Here is a 19,858-nt window from a genome sequence, read left to right as displayed (position 1 = left end):
AAAAGTTCCCTTATTTTCCAATTCATCCTTTTTTTTTTTTTGTTTTTCCTTCTGTTTTCAGCTGTTATTTACAAAAGCCGTCGGTGCTCAGATCAAGATCCCAAAAAATCCAAATGCAATTCAAGAAAAAGACACCCTTTTGCATTCACATTGCCTTTTTCAATAAATTTTTGAATTTGGGTATCTCAAAATAACTCTTTAAATCTCAGTTTTGTTCTAAATTTCAAAGGTTCTTGAAAATAAAAAAAAAAAAAAAAAAAAAAAAAAAAAAGAACTATGTATGCTGTAAAGGATACAGTTTCTGAGAAACTTTCACGTCTATTTTCAGCTTCACCTTCTAAATCTGTTGATCAACAATCTCAGGTTCTTTTTTTCATCTTTCTTTGTTAGAATTTAAGCTTTCTTGAATGTTTTGTTAATTTAAAGTTTTTTTGTTCATTAATATATGTGTAATTCAATTGGTTTTGCTGGAAAAATGTTAACTTTTGGTGATCTGTCAATTTGGGGTGATTAGTTTGTGCATAAACTGAATTGGATAACTAAAAAAAGAAAAAAAAGATGAAAACTTTATATGATGTTTAAGGGATTTATATATGAGCATGAAATTGGTAACTGAATAAAAAAAAGAGAAAAATGATATGTGATGTTTAAAGAATTTGTATATGAATATGATATAGGTAACTGAAACTAAAAAGTAAAATGATAAAAGCTATTTATCATGTCTAAGGAATTTGTATATGAGGTGAATCATGTAACTGAAAGCAGAAATTAAGATGACAATAAAAGATGAAACTTTTAAAAGTATCGAAGTATTTAGTTAGTTATTTCATGGTTGTTTATTTTGAGGTTGCACAATATGAAGTACTTGATATATTTATTATGAGAATAAAAGTTGACAAGAAAGAACACTGGGCGTTCAAGCTCGGGTTTGTTTATAGTTGTTTGTCACTAAATGGAACAGCATTTGTCAGCTGCGATATTGAATAGAATTATATGTATATTCATATAGAGTTTGCATTTCCTGCTGGAGAGTGAGCTACTACTCATGCGACATTTATCTTATTCTATTGTTGTTTAGAATATTTGTTTATTTAAGCATAAATAGAAGCTCTACATTGTTTTCCCTTCCTTTTTCTGCATTGGAAGATTTGTTGTTTGATTAAGGCTTACATATTATTTGTAACATTACCTCTCTCTGTGTTTAGGCCAGGCCGTATACCAAGGAGGGAAAATCTATCACATCGATATTTTCTTTCCTTCTACCATCAACATATTTTGTGAATATAAGAGATCGAAGAGAGGTCAAACCACTTCAATCAAATTCTTATACTTGGAGAAGTAAAAGTTTCTCGTGGCGCGATAAACCTCTCGATAATTTTGAGGTTCACGATGATTACATACCAGATATTCTTCCAGAAAAAGGTGAAAATGGCTCCATCAGTAGTTCAGTTTGTGAAAAAAAGGAAACAGTAAATACAGACAAGGATAATGGAGAGCCTAATTCTGCTGGGAGCATTGCCAGCTGTTCGGAAACTTTTGAAGATGCTCCTGATAGACACAGTTTTGACCAGTCCATGGCCTATCTCACCACTGATTCTGTTTTCATTACTCCACATTTATATGATTTTTTCCAGTCTGCCCTTCCTAATATAGTGAAAGGTTGTCAATGGATCTTGTTATATAGGTAATCTTGATTTTAAAATTGTTTCTACTGCTACTTCTGATGCAACTTTGGTAGCCTGAATACAGTATCAATAACTAACCTGTTCATTCTAATGAAGGGCAGCACGGCCAGACACGGTATATCACTTCGTACTCTTATTCGGAAGAGCGCTGATATTTCTGGTCCTTGCTTGCTGGTATGTTCACCTAAATTGCTGCAAATATTTGTCATGCATGCATTCCCGACATTTTAGCTATTTTTAAAGGATCCGTTCCTTCTTTTGAAGATGAATTTTCTTTATAATGTTTGTCTCAGATTACCGGTGATAAGAAGGGTGCAGTATTTGGTGGGTTGCTTGATGCACCTTTGAGGCCTACTGCAAAGAGGAAGTACCAAGTAATAAAGCAATCAAATGCAGGATTAAATTTTCTTTAACTGAAAAAAATCTAATAGCGAAGTAATGTTCAAAAAGAAAACCACCAGTTTCTTGTGTAATCTTACTCTTGGTAATTGACTTGGTGCAGAAACGGGGTCTCAAACCCCCTCAACTCCAAATGAAGAATTAAAAAACAATAGCCTATATCTGCCTTTCTCATCTTCACCTAGCTTTGATTTTGTTTACATGGCTAATATTATTATTGTATTATTGTTGACAGGGAACAAATCAAACATTTGTATTCACAACGCTATATGGCGAACCAAGGTTATTTAGACCAACAGGTAAGGAAATTGTCTGGATGATTGTTACCATTTCAGTTCGTATGAAAGCAGTACTAGAAAATTTCCGTTTGGGAGAAACTGCATGGATGAATTATGAGCCCTCACAATTATATACACGAGCCAATTTGTTTAAACATTATTTATGGAAACTGGCTCTTCCAGTTGTTGCATTGTGTTGTATGGTTATTTAGACTCACGAGGAAAGTTGTCCATTATGGTTGGAGATAGAGGCCATTTGATGAACCTATCTGAAAGTATTTGACTCTGTTACGGCTGATTGGAATCTACTTATCTTCAATGTAATCGATGCACATTTATACTATATCTAGTTCTGAGAAGAGGAAGGTTTTTACTTCCATAACTCATAAACGTCTCCATGTTTTTAATATGTTTGGAAGGTATGTAAAAGCCATATACTTCCTTCTCTGTCTTGTTTAGGAGAGATTGATAAACTGGCATTACCTATCCACTTTTTATCCCCTCTTTATTTCCTTACCTAACAAGAGAAGTAACCCTTTCCCTTCTATGCTTTTCACCCCAGCTAAGTATACCGTCGAAGATGTATGCCAAAAGCCTGCTTTAAAGAGTGCAACATAATAAAACTTTCAGAATTTTTTTCTCTCAAAAAAAAAAAAAAGCTATCGCTAGTTTTATTATGTTGCGTTGTTACATGTTTACCAGGAACCTTAATTTCCCCCTTTCGACATAGTTTAGTCTCTCTGATGAAAAATGAAGGCTGGTTCTTACTTCTTAGTAGGTACTGTTGTGTGTACTGTCACTGGCAAATTGAGGTGATAAACATATCTCAAAAGTCTTAACCCTTTCTAACAATTATCAGCAAATTAATTCACTGCAACTTAGTTGAAAGCCTGGTATGGTCCTTTATTGTGACCCTTGATGAGATTCTTTCAATCTCCAAATATGATATTTACCCTCTTTTTTCTTACTCCCTCCGTTTCAATTTATGTGAACCCTCCGTTTCAATTTATGTTTGGAACCAAAAAAAAAAAAAAAATTGAAAAACTTAATTTGGGTGAAGTTTTTCAAGTTTTGAAAATGTACACATAGTTTTTCAAAACATATTTTACATTTTGTTTTGGAAAACACGTAACATTACGTAAACTATGTGGTACAAAACATATATACTTGTTAATCACATATATTTTGTGTATTTTAAATCATTGAATAACACACTTACTAGTTTCAATTCAAATATACAAAGATCCATCCGTTCAAGAAAAAAAACGGACTAACTAGTTTAGTCGTTCACTTTATGAAATGGAGGCTTTAATTTGGAAATTTGTTTGCTGAGAGGAGGGGTCATAAATAGAGTTTTTTTTATAAAATATATAAGTTTGGGGTAGTTTTTAAAAAGTTAAATAAAGGCCAAAAAATATCTTGGCCCAAAAATAGGTTTGAGCCAAAGTTTGGGATTTGAAGATTTGTCTTCAAAATCTGTCTACCAAACAAAGATTTGAAAACAAATCTTCACAATATGCTCCCAAAATCTATGGCCAAACGGGAGCTTAAACCACATATATTTTGTGTATATAAATACAAAATAAATAGAAAGGGGTCATTCTTTTTTTGGCACGGACTAATAAGGAAGTAGGTTCACATAAATTGAAATGGAGGGAGTATTTCTTTTTGTTTGCTGAGAGGAGGAGCAAGAGTTGATTGAAAATGTGTATTTTGAACAGTTAATCTGAAAAAATATTTCTTCTTGTTGCTCAAATGTTACACACAGACCACCGAATACAAAATAAAATAAAATAACATAAATTTCAATGTCTTAGTGAGATTGTTCATGTTTTTGTTCATGTTTTTGTTAAGCATTTTTGTATGATACATACACATCCAAACTTGGGTCTCTGTTGTATAACATAACATATGGGCTTTGTATACACATTATGATACATGTAATGCAACGATACAAAAGGCAAATCACCATATATTAGTTGAAGAAAATCCCAAGAATCCCAATCTGAAGTAATTCATGCAGACATAAGCTAAACTGTTGCCATTTTTGGAATAGGTGCCAATAGATATTTTCATTTGTGTTTGAATGACATCCTGGCACTTGGAGGAGGCGGAAATTTTGCTTTAAGCTTGGACAGTGAATTGTGAGTTTCTCTGCCTTGCACTATACATTGGCTTGCAAGTTGCAAATTTCTTCCTTTCTTATTTCCAATTTTCTGCGAAGGTTATCTGGCAGCAGTGGACCTTGTGAAACATTTGGGAACTCATTCTTGGCACATGATCAAGAGTTTGAACTGAAGAATGTTGAGGTAATTTTCTTATTAACCCTTTGTCTTCTTGCCCATTAATTATTCTACTTCCAATCTATTTTCTAAGAACTATCTGAGGATCAATGATTTACCAACTTAAAAAGAGAGAGACAAAGAAAGAGGAAACCTAGCCAAGAAAGGTCAATTTAGGTAAAACTCATTCATGATTCCTAATAATTCCGAGGAGTGAATTTGCTTTGCTTTGCACCCGCACACACACACACGCAGAGTACACTTGATTGTATCATGTGTATTTAACTATGTATACTTCAGTGGTTCAGCCTATTACTTAAATGTATATCAATGATTCCTAGTAGTTTTGTGTCAAAGAAAGGAGAAATTCCTTGTATGCTCGGATGAGGATTAATGCTGAATTGTTCGTTAGTTATTGTACTACATTGGATTTGATATTTGGGATGAGTCTTTTTAGTTTGGTTAGAGACATACAGATCAGTCGTGGTGTATAAGTGTAATATTTAAACAACTCCTAGTTTTCCAATCAAAAGCAAATTATTTACCAATATTGATATGAAATGGACCTAAATAGAGCGGAATAGATATAAAGGATTCATGTGGATGACCTTTACTAGTTTCAGACTGAGACATCGTTAATCGACTGATTGAAGGAGAATCGGAGATTTTTAGTTGCTTCAATTTTAAGAACCAAAAGTCTAGGAGGTTAACTTTTATCTAACGTTAAAAGCACATACCAGTGAAAAATATGAAAAAATATAACTGATGTATTACTCCTATTTGCACTTTCAAGGGTCATATCTTAATAGAAACGTCGAATAATTGTCGGAAAAACTGATTATTTATAAGCTGTTTCAAGTGTTTGGGCAGTTTTCAGAAGTCAAAATAATGTGCTCAAAACTCAAACATACTTTCTTGTGGATAAAGAGCTTAAGATTATCATGTCTTTGTTATAAATTGTCTCAAAATCAGTAGGAATGAGTTCTAGGGCTAGGACATTTGTATTTTTTGTAGCAGACTGATGAAATATTCGAACAATTCATTCAACATTCTATTACCAATCTCTGACAATTTCTTGTTCTTCTTAATGTAGCTATGGGGTTTTGCGCACGCGTCTCGATACCTCACCGCTTGACAAACCTAAATTTTCTCTTCATTTATTTGTTAGCTATATTGTAGAATAGCTATATTTATTTGTTACCTATATTTATTCTTTCATGTCCATGAAGCACCTTCCTCCTTTTTAGAGGCTTCCTGCTGTATATGGGCCAATTATAGCCAAGGAATGAGATTCTAGCAATTGAGAGTTGAAATGCATGTAGAGAGTTTTTTTGTCCTTCTATTTAGCACATTCTATCCTTCCAGCCAGGGGAGTCTTTCTAGTGTATTGATTAATGTGATATTATATATACCACATAAGCTTTTTGAGTATTATTTGAGCCTTTTAAGCTGTGCATTTTATTACTGAGCTAATTCTAGCATACAATATAACCTGCTGAACTCTTCTTGAAGTTGCATTTACCTACATATTTCAGTGTAGAGAATTGCATTTCTAATTGGATGAACAGCAATTTAAAACATACTTCTCACAAACATTCACGCTTCATGAGGAAAAGGTGCAAGAGATTTGATGTCTTGTTATAAGGCTGAATACTGAACCCACCCCCTAAACTTATTCACTTCGACACTAAAACTTGGATTTGTTCCTATTGAACATTACTTGTCTTTTAGATGTTTTTCGCTAATATGGCGGTGTGTGATACACTTGAAAGGCATTTATTTATCCATTTGTTTTTTCATCTCTTATTCATTTTACTCTTACCATATATCACCGTCCTGCTTACCATTGCCCCACCATCCACCCTTCTCCTTCCCCTTCTTTCCGTCGCCACCTTGTTTCTTTTTCAGATCTGTCGTCATCGCCGCCACCATACCACTTTGTCCTCATTATTTGAACGACCATCACCACCTTCGTCCAAATTTGGCCTGCCACCACCACAATCATCACTAATGTCATCCTCAAATTTGAAAACCACTACCGTCATCATCTCCCATTTCTTTAAACACCATTACCAACTTCGACACGAGTCTAGATTGCAAGTACGACCAATATGAAAACTTTGCTCTCAATTTTTAATCCATGCTTTGAACAGTTATTTATTGTTATTACGCTTTAAAGATCTTGTGAAAATGTTTTCCATAAAAAGGGTTATATGACTCGTATAATATTTGCCTCAACAAAAATATAAAGAATAAATTAAGACATGCTAGTCTCATCTCTCAGAAGCCTGCTAAAATTACACATAACAGTGAATTCGAATCAAATGTTGGTTTTTTAATCAGATGTCCCTGAAGGGACAATCAAAATGTTGGTTAACATGGGGAAAAATATAGTAAAGAGTCCATGGAGATAAATTGGTAACTTGAATGTCATCCAAAACCCATAAATGCAATGTTATAGGAATATCTACTCCAGCTACTAACATGACATTTCAATATACTGTAACTGATCATTTCTATTCTTACTTTTGCTTCCAGAATGGACAATGGTTACACAATAATGGTACATTAGACTAAACCCAAGGATGATATTGCGACTGAAACAAACTCTGCACTTCAGATGTTTTTCCCAAGTTGGTGGTATGTCTATTAGCCTGCCCACCCCAAAAATTAAGCAAAAACCAGAAGAATTACATATTAAAGAACAGAACTCATCGACCTCCTGCCCTCGAGATAACACAGTGATCTTGCAGCAGACGCAAAGGCAGAAGCTATGGTGACGCTGTTTGCATTTATGCTGGAAATGAGCCTAACCCTCCATTTGATCCTCACCAGGCAGCCCAAATATTCTTAAATTCCGGTCCATAGATCCGACAGCTATGTAAGATGCATCTGGACCAAATTTCAGACATGTTGCTTTACCTGCATTACATGATAGCAATGACTATTATTCTCTTAATAAACATATGGGGCAGCAAAAGTAATTGAAAGCACATTTTAGAGTCTAAAATGAGAGGAAACACTATACCTGTGCCTGATAAGTCGGGGAAGGTTTTGATGTGATTCCACTCAGCCTTAACACTGGCGACTTGATAAACTCTGTTTCAGCAGAGAAAGATAAACTCTGTTTCTAGATACACAGTAATAAAGAATGATGACAAACAATCCGAAAGAAATGACGTTAATTCTTAATTGATATCATTTAACTAGGGATACATAATGGCAATTATAATAAGGGTAATAAAGAATGATGACAAACAATCCACCCCAAATCATGGTTTCTATTTTTTCATTGAGCTATGCCAAGTCTTTTGGGACCCAGTAAGGGGAACTACTTTTTAAGTTAAAGAAAAATGAGAACTATCTGTGTCCCAATATTTGTGTAGATGTCTTACCGTATATCTGAGCCTCCCAAGGCAAGATAGCTTCCACTATGGTCAAATTCCACTGCAAGTAAAAGGAGAAACAGAAACATTAGACGATCTTACATGTGCATAAAATTGCAAGAAAAGATGAATTTATGACAAAAATAGTAAAAAACAACATCCCGAAAGATGAAGGTCCGATCGAGTTGATATGACACTACTCCAAAGGAGCCTGAGTGGTAAATAATATGTCAATGCAGTGTAAAAATGATTCTCTGATATAGACTTTTAAATTAAAAAGATACCAAACTAAAAAAAGGTAATGGCCCATAAACAACTGTGAAACCCGAGATAGTATACTCAAAACATACTTCATTAATGTGAAAGCTTCCAGACTAAAAAGCAAATGTCTCATAAGCCACAGCGAGTCTTAAGTAAGTATGCTCTAATATTTACAGTAATTCATTCATGAAACAAAAAAATTGAGTTTCCAAAAGTGCTCAATGCAGACACTAAATATCTCGTTTACGAACTACCAAAGCTTCTTTGATTCGTAACATGGATTCAGTGTCTTGCTTCAGTAGAACACAGTTAAGGTATACCTGATTGAGTTGGTGTATTTTCATCGTAAGGAGAGAAAGTTCTAAAGTTCTTCAATTTGCGTAAATCCCAAAGTTTAACACCATCTTGAGCAGCAGTCTGATAATTAACACACAAAGGAAACATCAGTCGCAAGTTCAATCATAAATCGCTTTACGCTGATGAAAGGAAGATTATCAAAAGCTTAATTCAGTATTAGAATACTCACAGCTAAGAAATAACCATTTTCTGAAAAGGAAATAGCAGTTACAGACCCAACATGGCCATCAAATTTTGCAACATTTGCCTGAAGAGAAGCACCCAAAAAACACAACACACACAGAGAAAACAAACAGTAAGAATACTTGGATACTAGAAAAAGGAATGACATGAGCACTCATGCTGCCTTTGAGGCAAACAGACCTGACTTTTAACATCCCATATCTTGACCAGAGACCCTGAAGTCCCTGTTCCAAGGATCAAACCATCAGGGTGGAAAGCTGCGGAAGTATAGCCCTCAGAATCTGAAGCATCTGCTACCTGCATTATAATTTAAATTCTTTTCAAAAGTCAACAGTTTAAAAGTTGACGACTCCAGACATCTATACATTGTTTCTTGACAATGAGACCAGAGGAAAAAGAAACCTGTGTAAGGCATAAACCAGTAGCAAGATCATAAAAGCACCACGTGCTATCAAGAGAAGCAGTCACAAAATAATTATCGGTTGCATGGACAGTGACAGCTTGTACCTGCAATCATTGGTAGATATATATGTTCAATCACTGATTAAAAGGTTTGAGAATGAACTAAATTCATTTGAAAACTACAACATAAAACTGAAGTAATGTTAAAATGTAAAGGTAAAGGCAATTTCACGGGTCTGCAAAACTTATATTAGATGGCAGGTAATATCCCACTCGGCCCCTTATTCCCCAAAAATGATTTTTACTTTTCCTTCAAATAGAATTGGAAAAACTTTTAAAGACATGCAGGTATGCATTCAAGAGGTGGAAGCTCCTGTAAAACTAGTCTGGGTGACAAAGGAACTACTACCACGAGGTAAAGACAACTCCAAGGACAAAAGAAATACTTTTTTTCTCTTTGATAGTTGATACAACAGCAGATACACTCCCCAAGTCAACCTTACCATTCTGAAAAAATATATATACTCCCCAAATAATTTCGGATCCAAAACATTTTTTGCACTATGCATGAAATTAATCTACTCTTCATACACAAGTACAAGGTGCGATTCCCAATATTTTGATCTAGGACTACCCCTATTTAAATCGGGAAAAAAATTCTCATCTTCTGGATAGAGTATAAAATAAAGTGGTAGGAGATGAAAGCATTGTTATCCAGTGGAAGGCAGCACTTTATGGCCTTAAACAAGCACCCAACCTATACAAAGGGCTATAGCTGTGCACTATAAGAGCAGGGAATTTCTTGCTAATCAGGTGCTATCATCATATTATAATGATTATTCCGACGTCAGGGCAGACAGGACTACCAATAAAAAACTACAATTTTCTAGTATAACGAAGCATTAGTCAAATAGACTAGTTCAATCCCATCTTTCATTTCTTAATAATCTATTCTACCATTCTCCTATCTAAGCCTAGAAAGAACTATCCAAAGAAATCGAATACTAAATGGGGCACCGAGATTGATGATCACCACCAGAAATGTCATTAGTTTATTTTCCAGAATCAATAGTAAGTTTTGTGCAACCAAGCAAGGCAATTACAAGCATTTTGTTTTTCAATAATAAGAAGGTATTTCAATATTAGAACTTTCAGTATTTGATCAATGAGATGTTAATATGAGATTACCTCTGCTGTATGATCCTTCAAGACATACCTACAGTCATAACTTCCATTTTTAGAATCTTGCCACACGCGAACTGTCTGCAAAACCCAGCTACACAGTTTAGTAAACATCGAAGGAAGAATGCAACTGAGGCTAGTCATGCAACTGTGCATTAAACAACAACGGCATACTGTTTATATTATTAATACTTAGGCGAATCCAGGATTTCAAGAGGATGGGTTAACCATTGCTTTTAAGAAAAGATATAAAATTTTATAGTGACGTCAACTTGGCGAGCACAGGAAAAGGAAAACGTTTTTTGCCTTTAGGTAATTAGAACTAAAGAAGAAAAAGGGTTTAGAAATAATATAAAAAAGGAAAGTTAAAAGGCTTTAGAAAAAAGAAAAAAAAAAAGTCCAGCAGGTCGGGTTCGATCCCGCGACCTTGAGGAATTAAACCCAGCCCCTAACCAGTGCTCCACTCGACCTGGTTTGACCATGTGTTCCTTCAGTTAATATTAGATATATTTGCAGAATTATACACATAATATATCGAGTTTAGTCAAGTGACCATGGGTTCACGTGACCCAATTTTTCTACATAAATTCGCCTCTATGCCAAACCAATCTGAAATGACAATAACCTTTGAATCTAAAGTTGTTCTGTCATATGAAAAACTTCCAAATCCCACTTCTAACCAGATCCGAACCTAGAGGATAGAACTGAAGGGATAAAGCAATAGATACAAACACAAAAGTTTAATCAAAATAATCCTTTTCCTTTTTAATACCGCTCTGTTCTTGAAAGCATATCAAAGTGTAAATTTTGATGACATCAAAGTGTAAATTTGGGAGCAAAATTTAAAGAAACTCTATACTTTAACATCTAATATCATTAGCTCATGTTTAGATATTCTTTAGAAGTGGACCCTTTTCAGTAATTCTAAAAAAGTAGCACATACCTACCATAGAAGGTGAGAACATACTAAAGACAGTATAAGCTTTAACAAGACGAGGGAAGATGAAGGCTACTATTGAATGATAAGTGCATGTTCAACTCGGACTAAAGAGAAACAATTAGGTTTACCTTATCTGTTGAACCAGAGACTACTATTTCACCCTCAGCTGCAAATTTTACACTGGTAACCTATACAGGCAGAATATACTGAGACAGAAATTCTTGCTAAGGAAACACAGGTAATGAATTATCAAGTAATAGTAAGAAAAGGAAGTATCAATAAGATGACAGACCCTCTTTGAATGACCACTTAGTGTTGATATAATTTGTCCTGAAGGTCGATCAAAGACCACAGCATTTGAATCAACTCCACCAGTAGCAATTATGTCCTGACAAAGCATAAATTAGAAATTAGACATGCTGAAGAAGTTGAACCATAAATATGAAACAAGGAACACAAGAAAGTACAAGATTTAAGTGGCACGAATCATTGAACGTCAAAGTACAAGATTTAAGTGGCACGAATCATTGAACGTCTGCAACATTTGGCATAAACATGAATCAAATATTTCATCTTTTAAAGAGAATCTCCTAATGACACAAATTATTCCTCGGTTTTGCGCTAATGTGATAATGCAGATGTATGAACAGGCTCTAGATCTAACTTACTAGCTCACCTTCCGAGTATATAGCCATAGGAACATAGTACTGTAAAACCACTTGTGCCTTAACACAAAAGTAAAAAATTTATCACATGTTTATCTAGATAAGCACTCAATATTTATGTAGAGACAAAGACAACTTTCAGTGGCAAGGCCATTTATGCAACGCCTATGCAACTGTACTAAAAGTAGAAGTTTCAAAACTAAATGACTCATATTAGCTAATGTGAAACCCAAATGGGGATATATTTTAGTCTACATTACATGGATCCTTCATTTGAGTCAACATAAGTGTCAAACAGGCGTGACACGGGCATCGGTACTTGGCCAGGATCACAATTCACAACCGCACATTGGATAAGTACCCAAGGCCAAGTCCAAGAAACAGATTTTGTATGAATCTCCCTTATGGGCAATAATGAAACACAGAAGAAAGAACTTACCTTAGCATAATGAATATCCAAGGACAAAACTCCAGGTTTGTTGGTTTTGTGAAGAGGATAACTATTCAGTTGGGTATATCTCTCAACAGCATCCACAGGGGCCAATGTTGCCGGTATCTAGGTGGGAAAAAAGTGAAATATCATTTATCATCTAACTGGGAGAAGCAGCAGCACAAAGAACTCATATAACACCTACTCACATTAGTCTAAAGAAAGGAGGGATGCAATATCAGAAGCGAATGAGGGAAAATACTAGTTATAAAGCCCTCTAAGCGCGTGTAGCAGTATTACCTGTCGTTTTTTCCTTTGTTGTGAAAGGGCAGCATTACAGTCTGTAAGAGTCTCAATGACGGTCTGTGATATTCCAGGGCGAATTTTCTTTCCATCAGGGCCCATCTCCTCATCCTCGGCAGCTATTGATCAAGGTTGACAACATGAATCATAAGTATGGGAAAAAAGATGGTATAAGACACATAAAAGCATAAACATCAACTACCTCTTTTCCCGTTGCTTAAAGCAGCAGTGTCAACTGCTGTAGTGGCTGCCATTGGTATTTGTCTTTCAGCCTGTGCAAGCAACCCCCTTGCCTCATCCCTTTCCTTCTTCAGCCTTGCAATTACCCTGCAGGCAGCATCATGCTGCCAAGATAAGACATAAAGTTAGCAAGGCATGTACAAGATGAAGCACGCAGAACAATGTATTATGGACAAGCAGCTACTACAAGAATATAAGGCGAGAGAACCGGGAGAAAATTGTCCAGATGTCAATTTTGGAGATTGAGAAGAGATAACAACTGTGGACTTCAAAGACAGGACAAGGAAAAATGACAAAACACTGAAATTGTACAGTGAATCGAGAACCTGATTGTTGGCTCAAGAAGCAACAGTACAAAATCTTAAGATGCTAATTCATACTCAATTTTGACTCCAACAGACACCAGTATGAGTACCACTCTTGCTTGTGATTTTCTTTAAAGGAGGATTCATGTCACACAAGAAAAAACTCATGTCACTTTACAGGCACTACTTATTTCTTTGCTTTGCTTAAAATTCTTTTTCCATTGTGACACGAGAGAGATAGCTGGTAGTAAGGAACCCCCATCTCCAATATAAAGTTGGAGTTTTGAGTCATAAAGAGAGCAAAAGTGGAAAAGATACACTGTTGAGCGCCTAGGTAGGGAGTCCAAGGATGTTGGGTTTAACCAAACAAATAATGTTTTCCCGTTATACAAAATAGAAAACTTGAAACAATAAATGACATGTTATAATGGAAAAAATATAACCGGAAAAAAAGAAAGAAAAAAAAAAAAAAACTTCCAACTTTTTTTTATGACGGTGGTGTCCGGGCAAGCCTGTGTACACCTTAGACTATTTCACCAGGAACCTACTACCTCCACCCAACATAGATACAAGGTAACTCTGCTCACCAAGGCTTAGGAAAATGGGAGGAAACCACCTAGTAATTTTTGTCTTCACTAGAAATTGAACCTGTGACCTCATAGTTCTCTACCCACTTCATTAACCACCAGCCTCGCCCTTAGATAAGAACGACGAACTTAAATAAAGCCTTAAAACATCAACGAATTAGAAACACGCCAGTGATATATCATATCACTCTTATGGCAACTAGTGGGACATTATTTTCCCTTCATTTAAATTTCTTTTTCCACTGCACAAATAAAATCCATAGTGGAATAAATGGGTCAGTACCACAACAAACAAGACTTTTTTTTTCTTTTCTTTTTTTTTTAATTTTGTCGATAGGTTAGCTTCAAACTCTTTAGTTAATCATGCCCCAAGTGTAAAGGAAAAGAGATGAAATTCACTACTAAATTTAGATGTTTGGTTCTATTTTATGTTTCTCTGGAACTGTAGCGAATATTTCCTTTAGATCTTCATTCTGATTTAACTGACTTCAACTACTTGATATATGCATAATCTGTAAAACTTGTGGAATAGAAATTTTGGATATCTCACAAGATGATATATATAAACATGGATTCAAGTACTATCCAGGCGGATTTCACGGTCAATTAAAGAAAGTACTATTCATGCTTTGTAACACCTAGTTTTCAGAACATTCAACTTGTACTTCCTCTCAACCTAAGTAAGCCCTCAAAGTTTAGAAAACCAATAATCGCATCTATGCCATCAAAGACGATCTCAAGGATAAACTCTCCGGAATAAAGAGTTCTAGATGCTTAAGTGTATGTAAGGCACTTCACCTGATATAAAGCATGGCTCAGCTCTTGCCTTGCAGTATGTAGTTGTTGTTCCAATGCAAAATTTGACAGCATCAGACCATCCCACTCCTACGAGACAAAAGAAAATTAAGACTACAGAAGCATCAAATGTAACAGATGCTCCAAGATAAATGGTAATTCTTTTTAGTAGTCACAACAAGTAAAGGATTAAGTGATGAAAACGCTATTTGCTAAACAACCAGTTAGAGTTAAGAGTAAGAGTAAGCTATCAACAACGCACTAGAAATAATGCTGCTAAAATTAATATTCACATGTAATGATGTCAGACTTTATTTGGAATCAAGAACTAAGTTATGACCATAAATCTTGAGATGATGATTTTAACCTGGGCTGCCTGCCACATTCTAATTGAACAATGGACAAAGACAAATACTTAAGCAATCCCTTTTATTAAAAAAAAGCATTCTGAGGGATATGGGGGCATATCATGAGAAACCTGCTTAAATCTTCCAACAGAACACTCAAAGGTAAATCTTTGCAGAAATGCTTTCAAAGGAGATGATTAACAAAAACATAATTTCGCAAAATGATAATTGAATAGCACGGTTCCACAGCATTACATATTAATTAAGTTGCCAACAAACCTTAGAAACTGAAAGCAGAAAATCAAAGATCAAAAACACGTACTATTTGAAACATTCCCAACATCCCAGGAATGCTAGCAGCCTGTACAGGTCGGGGTTTAACTATCTGCAATAAGTACCAATAATAGTAAGCTCCACAATGTAAACCCTTTGAGATCATACCATAAAGCTAATACTGGGAAATATTAGGAGCATATAATGTTATAAATTTCAGACAGTATTACCTTGCCAGTTTTAACAGGGATAATGTCATCCGCCGTCAATGGCTCTCCGGTAACAGGACATTTACCATAATCCTGTACCAACCAAAAGGAAATAAACACATATAAGCTTGAGAAAAATGCAGGCAGCCTTCAGCAGTTCAGCTAGAGGTCAAAATATACCACTTTACCCAAAAAAAAAATATATGGTAATACTCTCCCTCCATACAACTAGGAAAATCTCCGACAATCAAGCTAAGATGCTAATCTTTCTGCTCAATCTTTCATTTTTCAAGAAAACCTAAGTTGGCGCAGCTCAAGTTTCTATTAGCTATTATGGAACCCATTAGGAGAGGGGGAGGGAGCAGGGGGGTAAGAGACCAGTGATTCAGATTCTGTACTTGATAAATATACAGGAGTCAATCTATTAAGTTTTTGAATGAAACGGACCCAAATTAAACAGATGGCATATTAGAGGATTCACACAGACGACCCTAACTAGCATGAGATTGAGGCACAGTTGTTCAATCTTGTTTAACAAAGTAGTGTCTAAGTTTCTCCTTCCTATATTTTACATCACAACAAGCTCGGACACTCAACCCTTTTCTTTTCAAGATTGACCACAAAATGAACAACACAAATCAAATTAAAAATACAGGAGAAAAATTAAAAATAGCTCTTTTAGTGCACAGAGCATTAGAAGATGAGTTTAAGTAGGCATTCGACCATAGATTCCAAATATTTTTCATTTTGTTTGGAATTTATGAAGTTGGAGTTGTATTTGGTTATATTTTTGCAAAGGAGAGAAGAGAGCACTTTATTGGGATTTTGTGAAAACGGAGTTGGAAAACAGGTTTGGAGCACTTCTCCAAATATGAAATCCAACTCCAAGTTGGATTTGAAAATTTTATAACCAAACAATGATTTTGAAATAAAGTGGAAAAAAATCCATAAAAAAGCGAAACTCTCATGGCCAAATGGCTCCTAGTATTCCGACAATGTAGAGAATTTTAAAGCTATTAGTCACTTTAACTCAAATTACAGATAGCTCTTTATAGCAAAACATAGATTAATAACCTACAAAGGATTGTAAATAACACAGCAAGCATAAATTGGTAACCCAACAAATTATAAAAATTGTACTGATTTTGTTAAACCTCTTGTATACTGTCCAGGTATATAATTTTAAGCCTTCCTTTGAGCCGGGGATCTATCGGAAACAGCCTGTCTACCCATCAAAAGGTAGAGGGGTAAGGTCTATGTACACTCTACCCTCCCTACTGGATATGTAGTTGTTGTTGTTGTGTATAATACACAGCCCAACATAAAACATTACACCATGTAGCCATATTTTCAGTTTATACAAAATTATAACTGGGGGGAAAGCATTGTACAAAAGGTGTTTATACACAAATGTGAGCTAAACCGGGTAACAAACTCAAAATATGAGCTAAAGCGTGTAAATATTCTCTGTTTCCCTATTTTAAATCCATAATTAAAAAAAAAAAAAAAAAGAGAGATATATAAACTGACGGAGATGTGTCGTTCAATTAAACGCTTCTCGAAAAGGAGTCCTGACTTCTTCGAAACCACTGGATCCTCCGGCACCTCACCCGAAACTGTAACCAAACATTTTCCAAAAAAATCAGTGAAAACACTATAGATCAGAGACAACAAAAATAAGACGTATATAATTATGAATAATATGCATAGAGAAAAACAGCGAAGCTTACTTGAACAGTTCATTGTGTAATGAGAGAGAAAGGGGAAGAGCTTAGAGTTAGGGTTTAAGCAGCGGAAATGGAGGTGATGTGTGGAGTGAGAGCGGAAGAGAAGGAAAAGAAAGAAATGATTACTGAGGGTTTCACATGGTAATGATGGGATATGGTACGACCCGACCCGACCTGACCTCCAGCTCTTTTTTCAAGTTTAAATGTTGGGCAAAGGGTCAAATATACCCCTGAGGTATTGGAGATAAAAGATCAAATTTACCCTCTGTTATGTTTTTTAGCTCAAAAAATGCCCTCTGATCGTTACTTTTTGGTTCAAAAGTGCCCTTCAACTAACGGTTGCTCCAAACTACCCCATTTCAAATGATAAAATTGGTCAATTTTTCCTTGTTTTGCAGCAACTAGCGGTGTTCATGATTCGGTTTGGGTCGGTTATTGATCAAAACCATAACCAAACCAATTTAATCGATTTTTAAATGTCTAAAACCATAACCTCTGGTTTGGACTAAACCAAATAAAATAATAACCACTGGTTTGGTTATTGTTGGTTTGGTTCGATTTTTAGACATGTCTTTTTTTTTTTTTTGGTTCAAAGATAACTTTTATTTATAGTTACTTAATTATCTTCTATAGGAACCTCCAAATCTACAACCTCTGTCCTATTCATATGAAAAATATTAGAAGTTTAGGACCTATTCAGACAAGAAAAAAGAAAGGTATAAATTCGAGGAAAAAAAAAAAAACTAAAATCAAATGGCTAACAAAGAAAAACTAAAAATTTAAGTTAAAGACATTAGACTCTAACGTGAGTTCTGTTAATATATTTACGCTTAACACTTAAAGAGTTAAAAGACTTAAAATATGGGCTTGGACATATTCTTAAAAAACGTCGGCCTTAAACAATCATGTGAAATAAGTAGACCAAAAAATCAAATTAATGATTAAAAGGAATAAAATTTTTATAATTATTTATGAAAAACTAATATTATACATACAAATAATTATAAAATTTATGTCTATAATTTATCGATTATTTATTCAATTACTTTTTAATAGAACCATATCCAAACCAAATATTATCAGTTTTTAAAATTTAAAACCAAATCAAATCAAATGTCGATTTTTTTATTCAATTTGGTTAAATTTTCGGTTTGGTTTTGATTTAACCAAAACCGTGAACAACCCTAGTAGCAACTGGTATTAGGAAGGGTGTTTTGGAGCTATTTGAATAGTTGGAGGACATTTTTGAGCAAAAAATGTAATGGGGGTAAATTCGATTTATTTTAAATAGTTGAGGAGTATTCTTGGTCCTTCAGCCCGTTTGGATTGGCTTATAAGTTGGTCAAATCGGCTTATAAGTCATTTTTTAACTTATTTGAGTGTTTGGTAAAATAAAAAATAACTTAAATTGAGTTAAAAAGTGCTTAAAATAAGTCAAAACCAAGAAGTTGCTCAATCCCAACTTTTTTTTTTTTTTGGCTTAAAAGCCATTTTGGTTTGACAAATAACTTTACCCTTTTATCTCCTATATTTTCTGTTAATTCTAATGATGCCCTTATTTCTAAAAATCTTTAAGCACTTTTATCCAAACACGTAACTATTTTTTATAAAATAACTTTCAGCACTTATGCTTAAAAGCCACTTTTTTCAGCTAATCCAAAGGGGCTCCTTTTCGCTTAAATGTTTAATCCTTTTTACCCCTCTGACTAATTGGTCCTAGAAAGAGTCCTCTTACAAACTAGGTAGGGGTTTTAGTCCACATAAGATATTTTTAATTGACATTTTTTTATAATTGTAGTGTTCCCTCTCATGGTTGAGTTAAAAGATTAGAATGTTAGCTTCAAGGATGCTAACAATTTTGGTTCACCCGATCAATATCATTGAAGGCCACAACATTAGGACACACCATTCAGTTCTCTCTCTCTCTCTCTTATAACGGTCATAGTACCGGCTCTCGCCATCGTTCCGCGATCGCGTATCAGCTAACGTCGGCGATTAGGTAACGCGGCCACTTTTTCTCGACCACTACAACACCGTAACGCCCGTCACTTTTCCTACGTACTCTACTTTTTTCTCTCTCTCTCTTCTTCTTCTTCTTCTTCTTCTATACTCTCTCCTTTTTTTCCCTTTTTATCTCTGCCATCGGCGTCCCACCCCGGCCGAATACCGTCGATCCGACGCCGCGAGTTTTTCCATTGCCGTCATTTTTCGTGCCAATCCGCTCTCCTCTTTCTCCTCCATTTTTTTTTTTTTCCTTTTCCCCTCCTCTCTCTCTTCTTCTCCCTTTCGTGTCTGTGAATGCGCATCGAACAAAGTGTATCAGTAGATTGTACCACTGTGTGAACAAAGAATTCGGCGGTAGTCAAAGCGTTTTGGGTTTGGCCAATGTGTTCTGCTCATCGAGCCGGGTACCTCCGTCGTTGCCGTATCCATTCTTTGTCCATACACTTGTAGTTATATTTGCGGACGTAGTCCTTTTCAATAATTTATTAGTTCATACTAGCTTTCGTGGCTTTGGTTATTGATGGTAGACTAGGGTCATGTTCTCGTCGGGGAGGGTTGGGAGTGGTAAGTGGGTGAGAGCAGGAAGGTTACTAGGGCCGAGAGAGGTCTCGGAATATT

At 35.2% G+C, this 19,858-nt stretch overlaps 2 protein-coding genes across 3 annotated transcripts; one reads left to right on the top strand and one right to left on the bottom strand.

Annotated features, from left to right (window-relative positions):
- Positions 1 to 6: 6 nt before the first annotated feature.
- Positions 7 to 6,075, top strand: LOC132038550 (uncharacterized). Of its 2 annotated transcripts, XM_059429225.1 has the most exons (8): positions 14 to 363; positions 1,206 to 1,684; positions 1,787 to 1,859; positions 1,979 to 2,059; positions 2,320 to 2,383; positions 4,419 to 4,506; positions 4,587 to 4,671; positions 5,738 to 6,075. In XM_059429225.1, the coding sequence occupies exons 1-8, from the start codon at positions 277 to 279 to the stop codon at positions 5,777 to 5,779; spliced, it is 999 nt and encodes a 332-aa protein (XP_059285208.1). In that variant the 5' UTR covers positions 14 to 276; the 3' UTR covers positions 5,780 to 6,075. The 2 variants fall into 2 exon arrangements, with proteins under 2 accessions (XP_059285275.1, XP_059285208.1); XM_059429292.1 differs by lacking the exon at positions 1,979 to 2,059 and having other exon boundaries at positions 7 to 363.
- Positions 6,076 to 7,142: 1,067 nt separating this feature from the next.
- On the bottom strand, positions 7,143 to 17,409 carry LOC132038482 (pre-mRNA-processing factor 19-like). Its single transcript, XM_059429166.1, has 18 exons — positions 17,240 to 17,409; positions 17,040 to 17,125; positions 15,531 to 15,602; positions 15,350 to 15,412; positions 14,684 to 14,770; positions 12,956 to 13,097; positions 12,751 to 12,872; positions 12,460 to 12,576; positions 11,648 to 11,743; positions 11,484 to 11,543; positions 10,422 to 10,496; positions 9,234 to 9,338; positions 9,012 to 9,128; positions 8,818 to 8,895; positions 8,612 to 8,708; positions 8,040 to 8,091; positions 7,673 to 7,743; positions 7,143 to 7,566 (listed from the first exon to the last, which is right to left on the bottom strand). Exons 1-18 carry the CDS (start codon positions 17,250 to 17,252, stop codon positions 7,454 to 7,456), a joined length of 1,566 nt encoding a protein of 521 aa, XP_059285149.1. The 5' UTR covers positions 17,253 to 17,409; the 3' UTR covers positions 7,143 to 7,453.
- Between the last annotated feature and the right edge of the window lie 2,449 nt (positions 17,410 to 19,858).

This window comes from Lycium ferocissimum, chromosome 1, assembly GCF_029784015.1.
Source record: "Lycium ferocissimum isolate CSIRO_LF1 chromosome 1, AGI_CSIRO_Lferr_CH_V1, whole genome shotgun sequence".
NCBI lineage: Eukaryota > Viridiplantae > Streptophyta > Magnoliopsida > Solanales > Solanaceae > Lycium > Lycium ferocissimum.
Note: the sequence above shows the minus strand (reverse complement) of the source record. Positions and strands in the feature narration are given on the sequence as shown.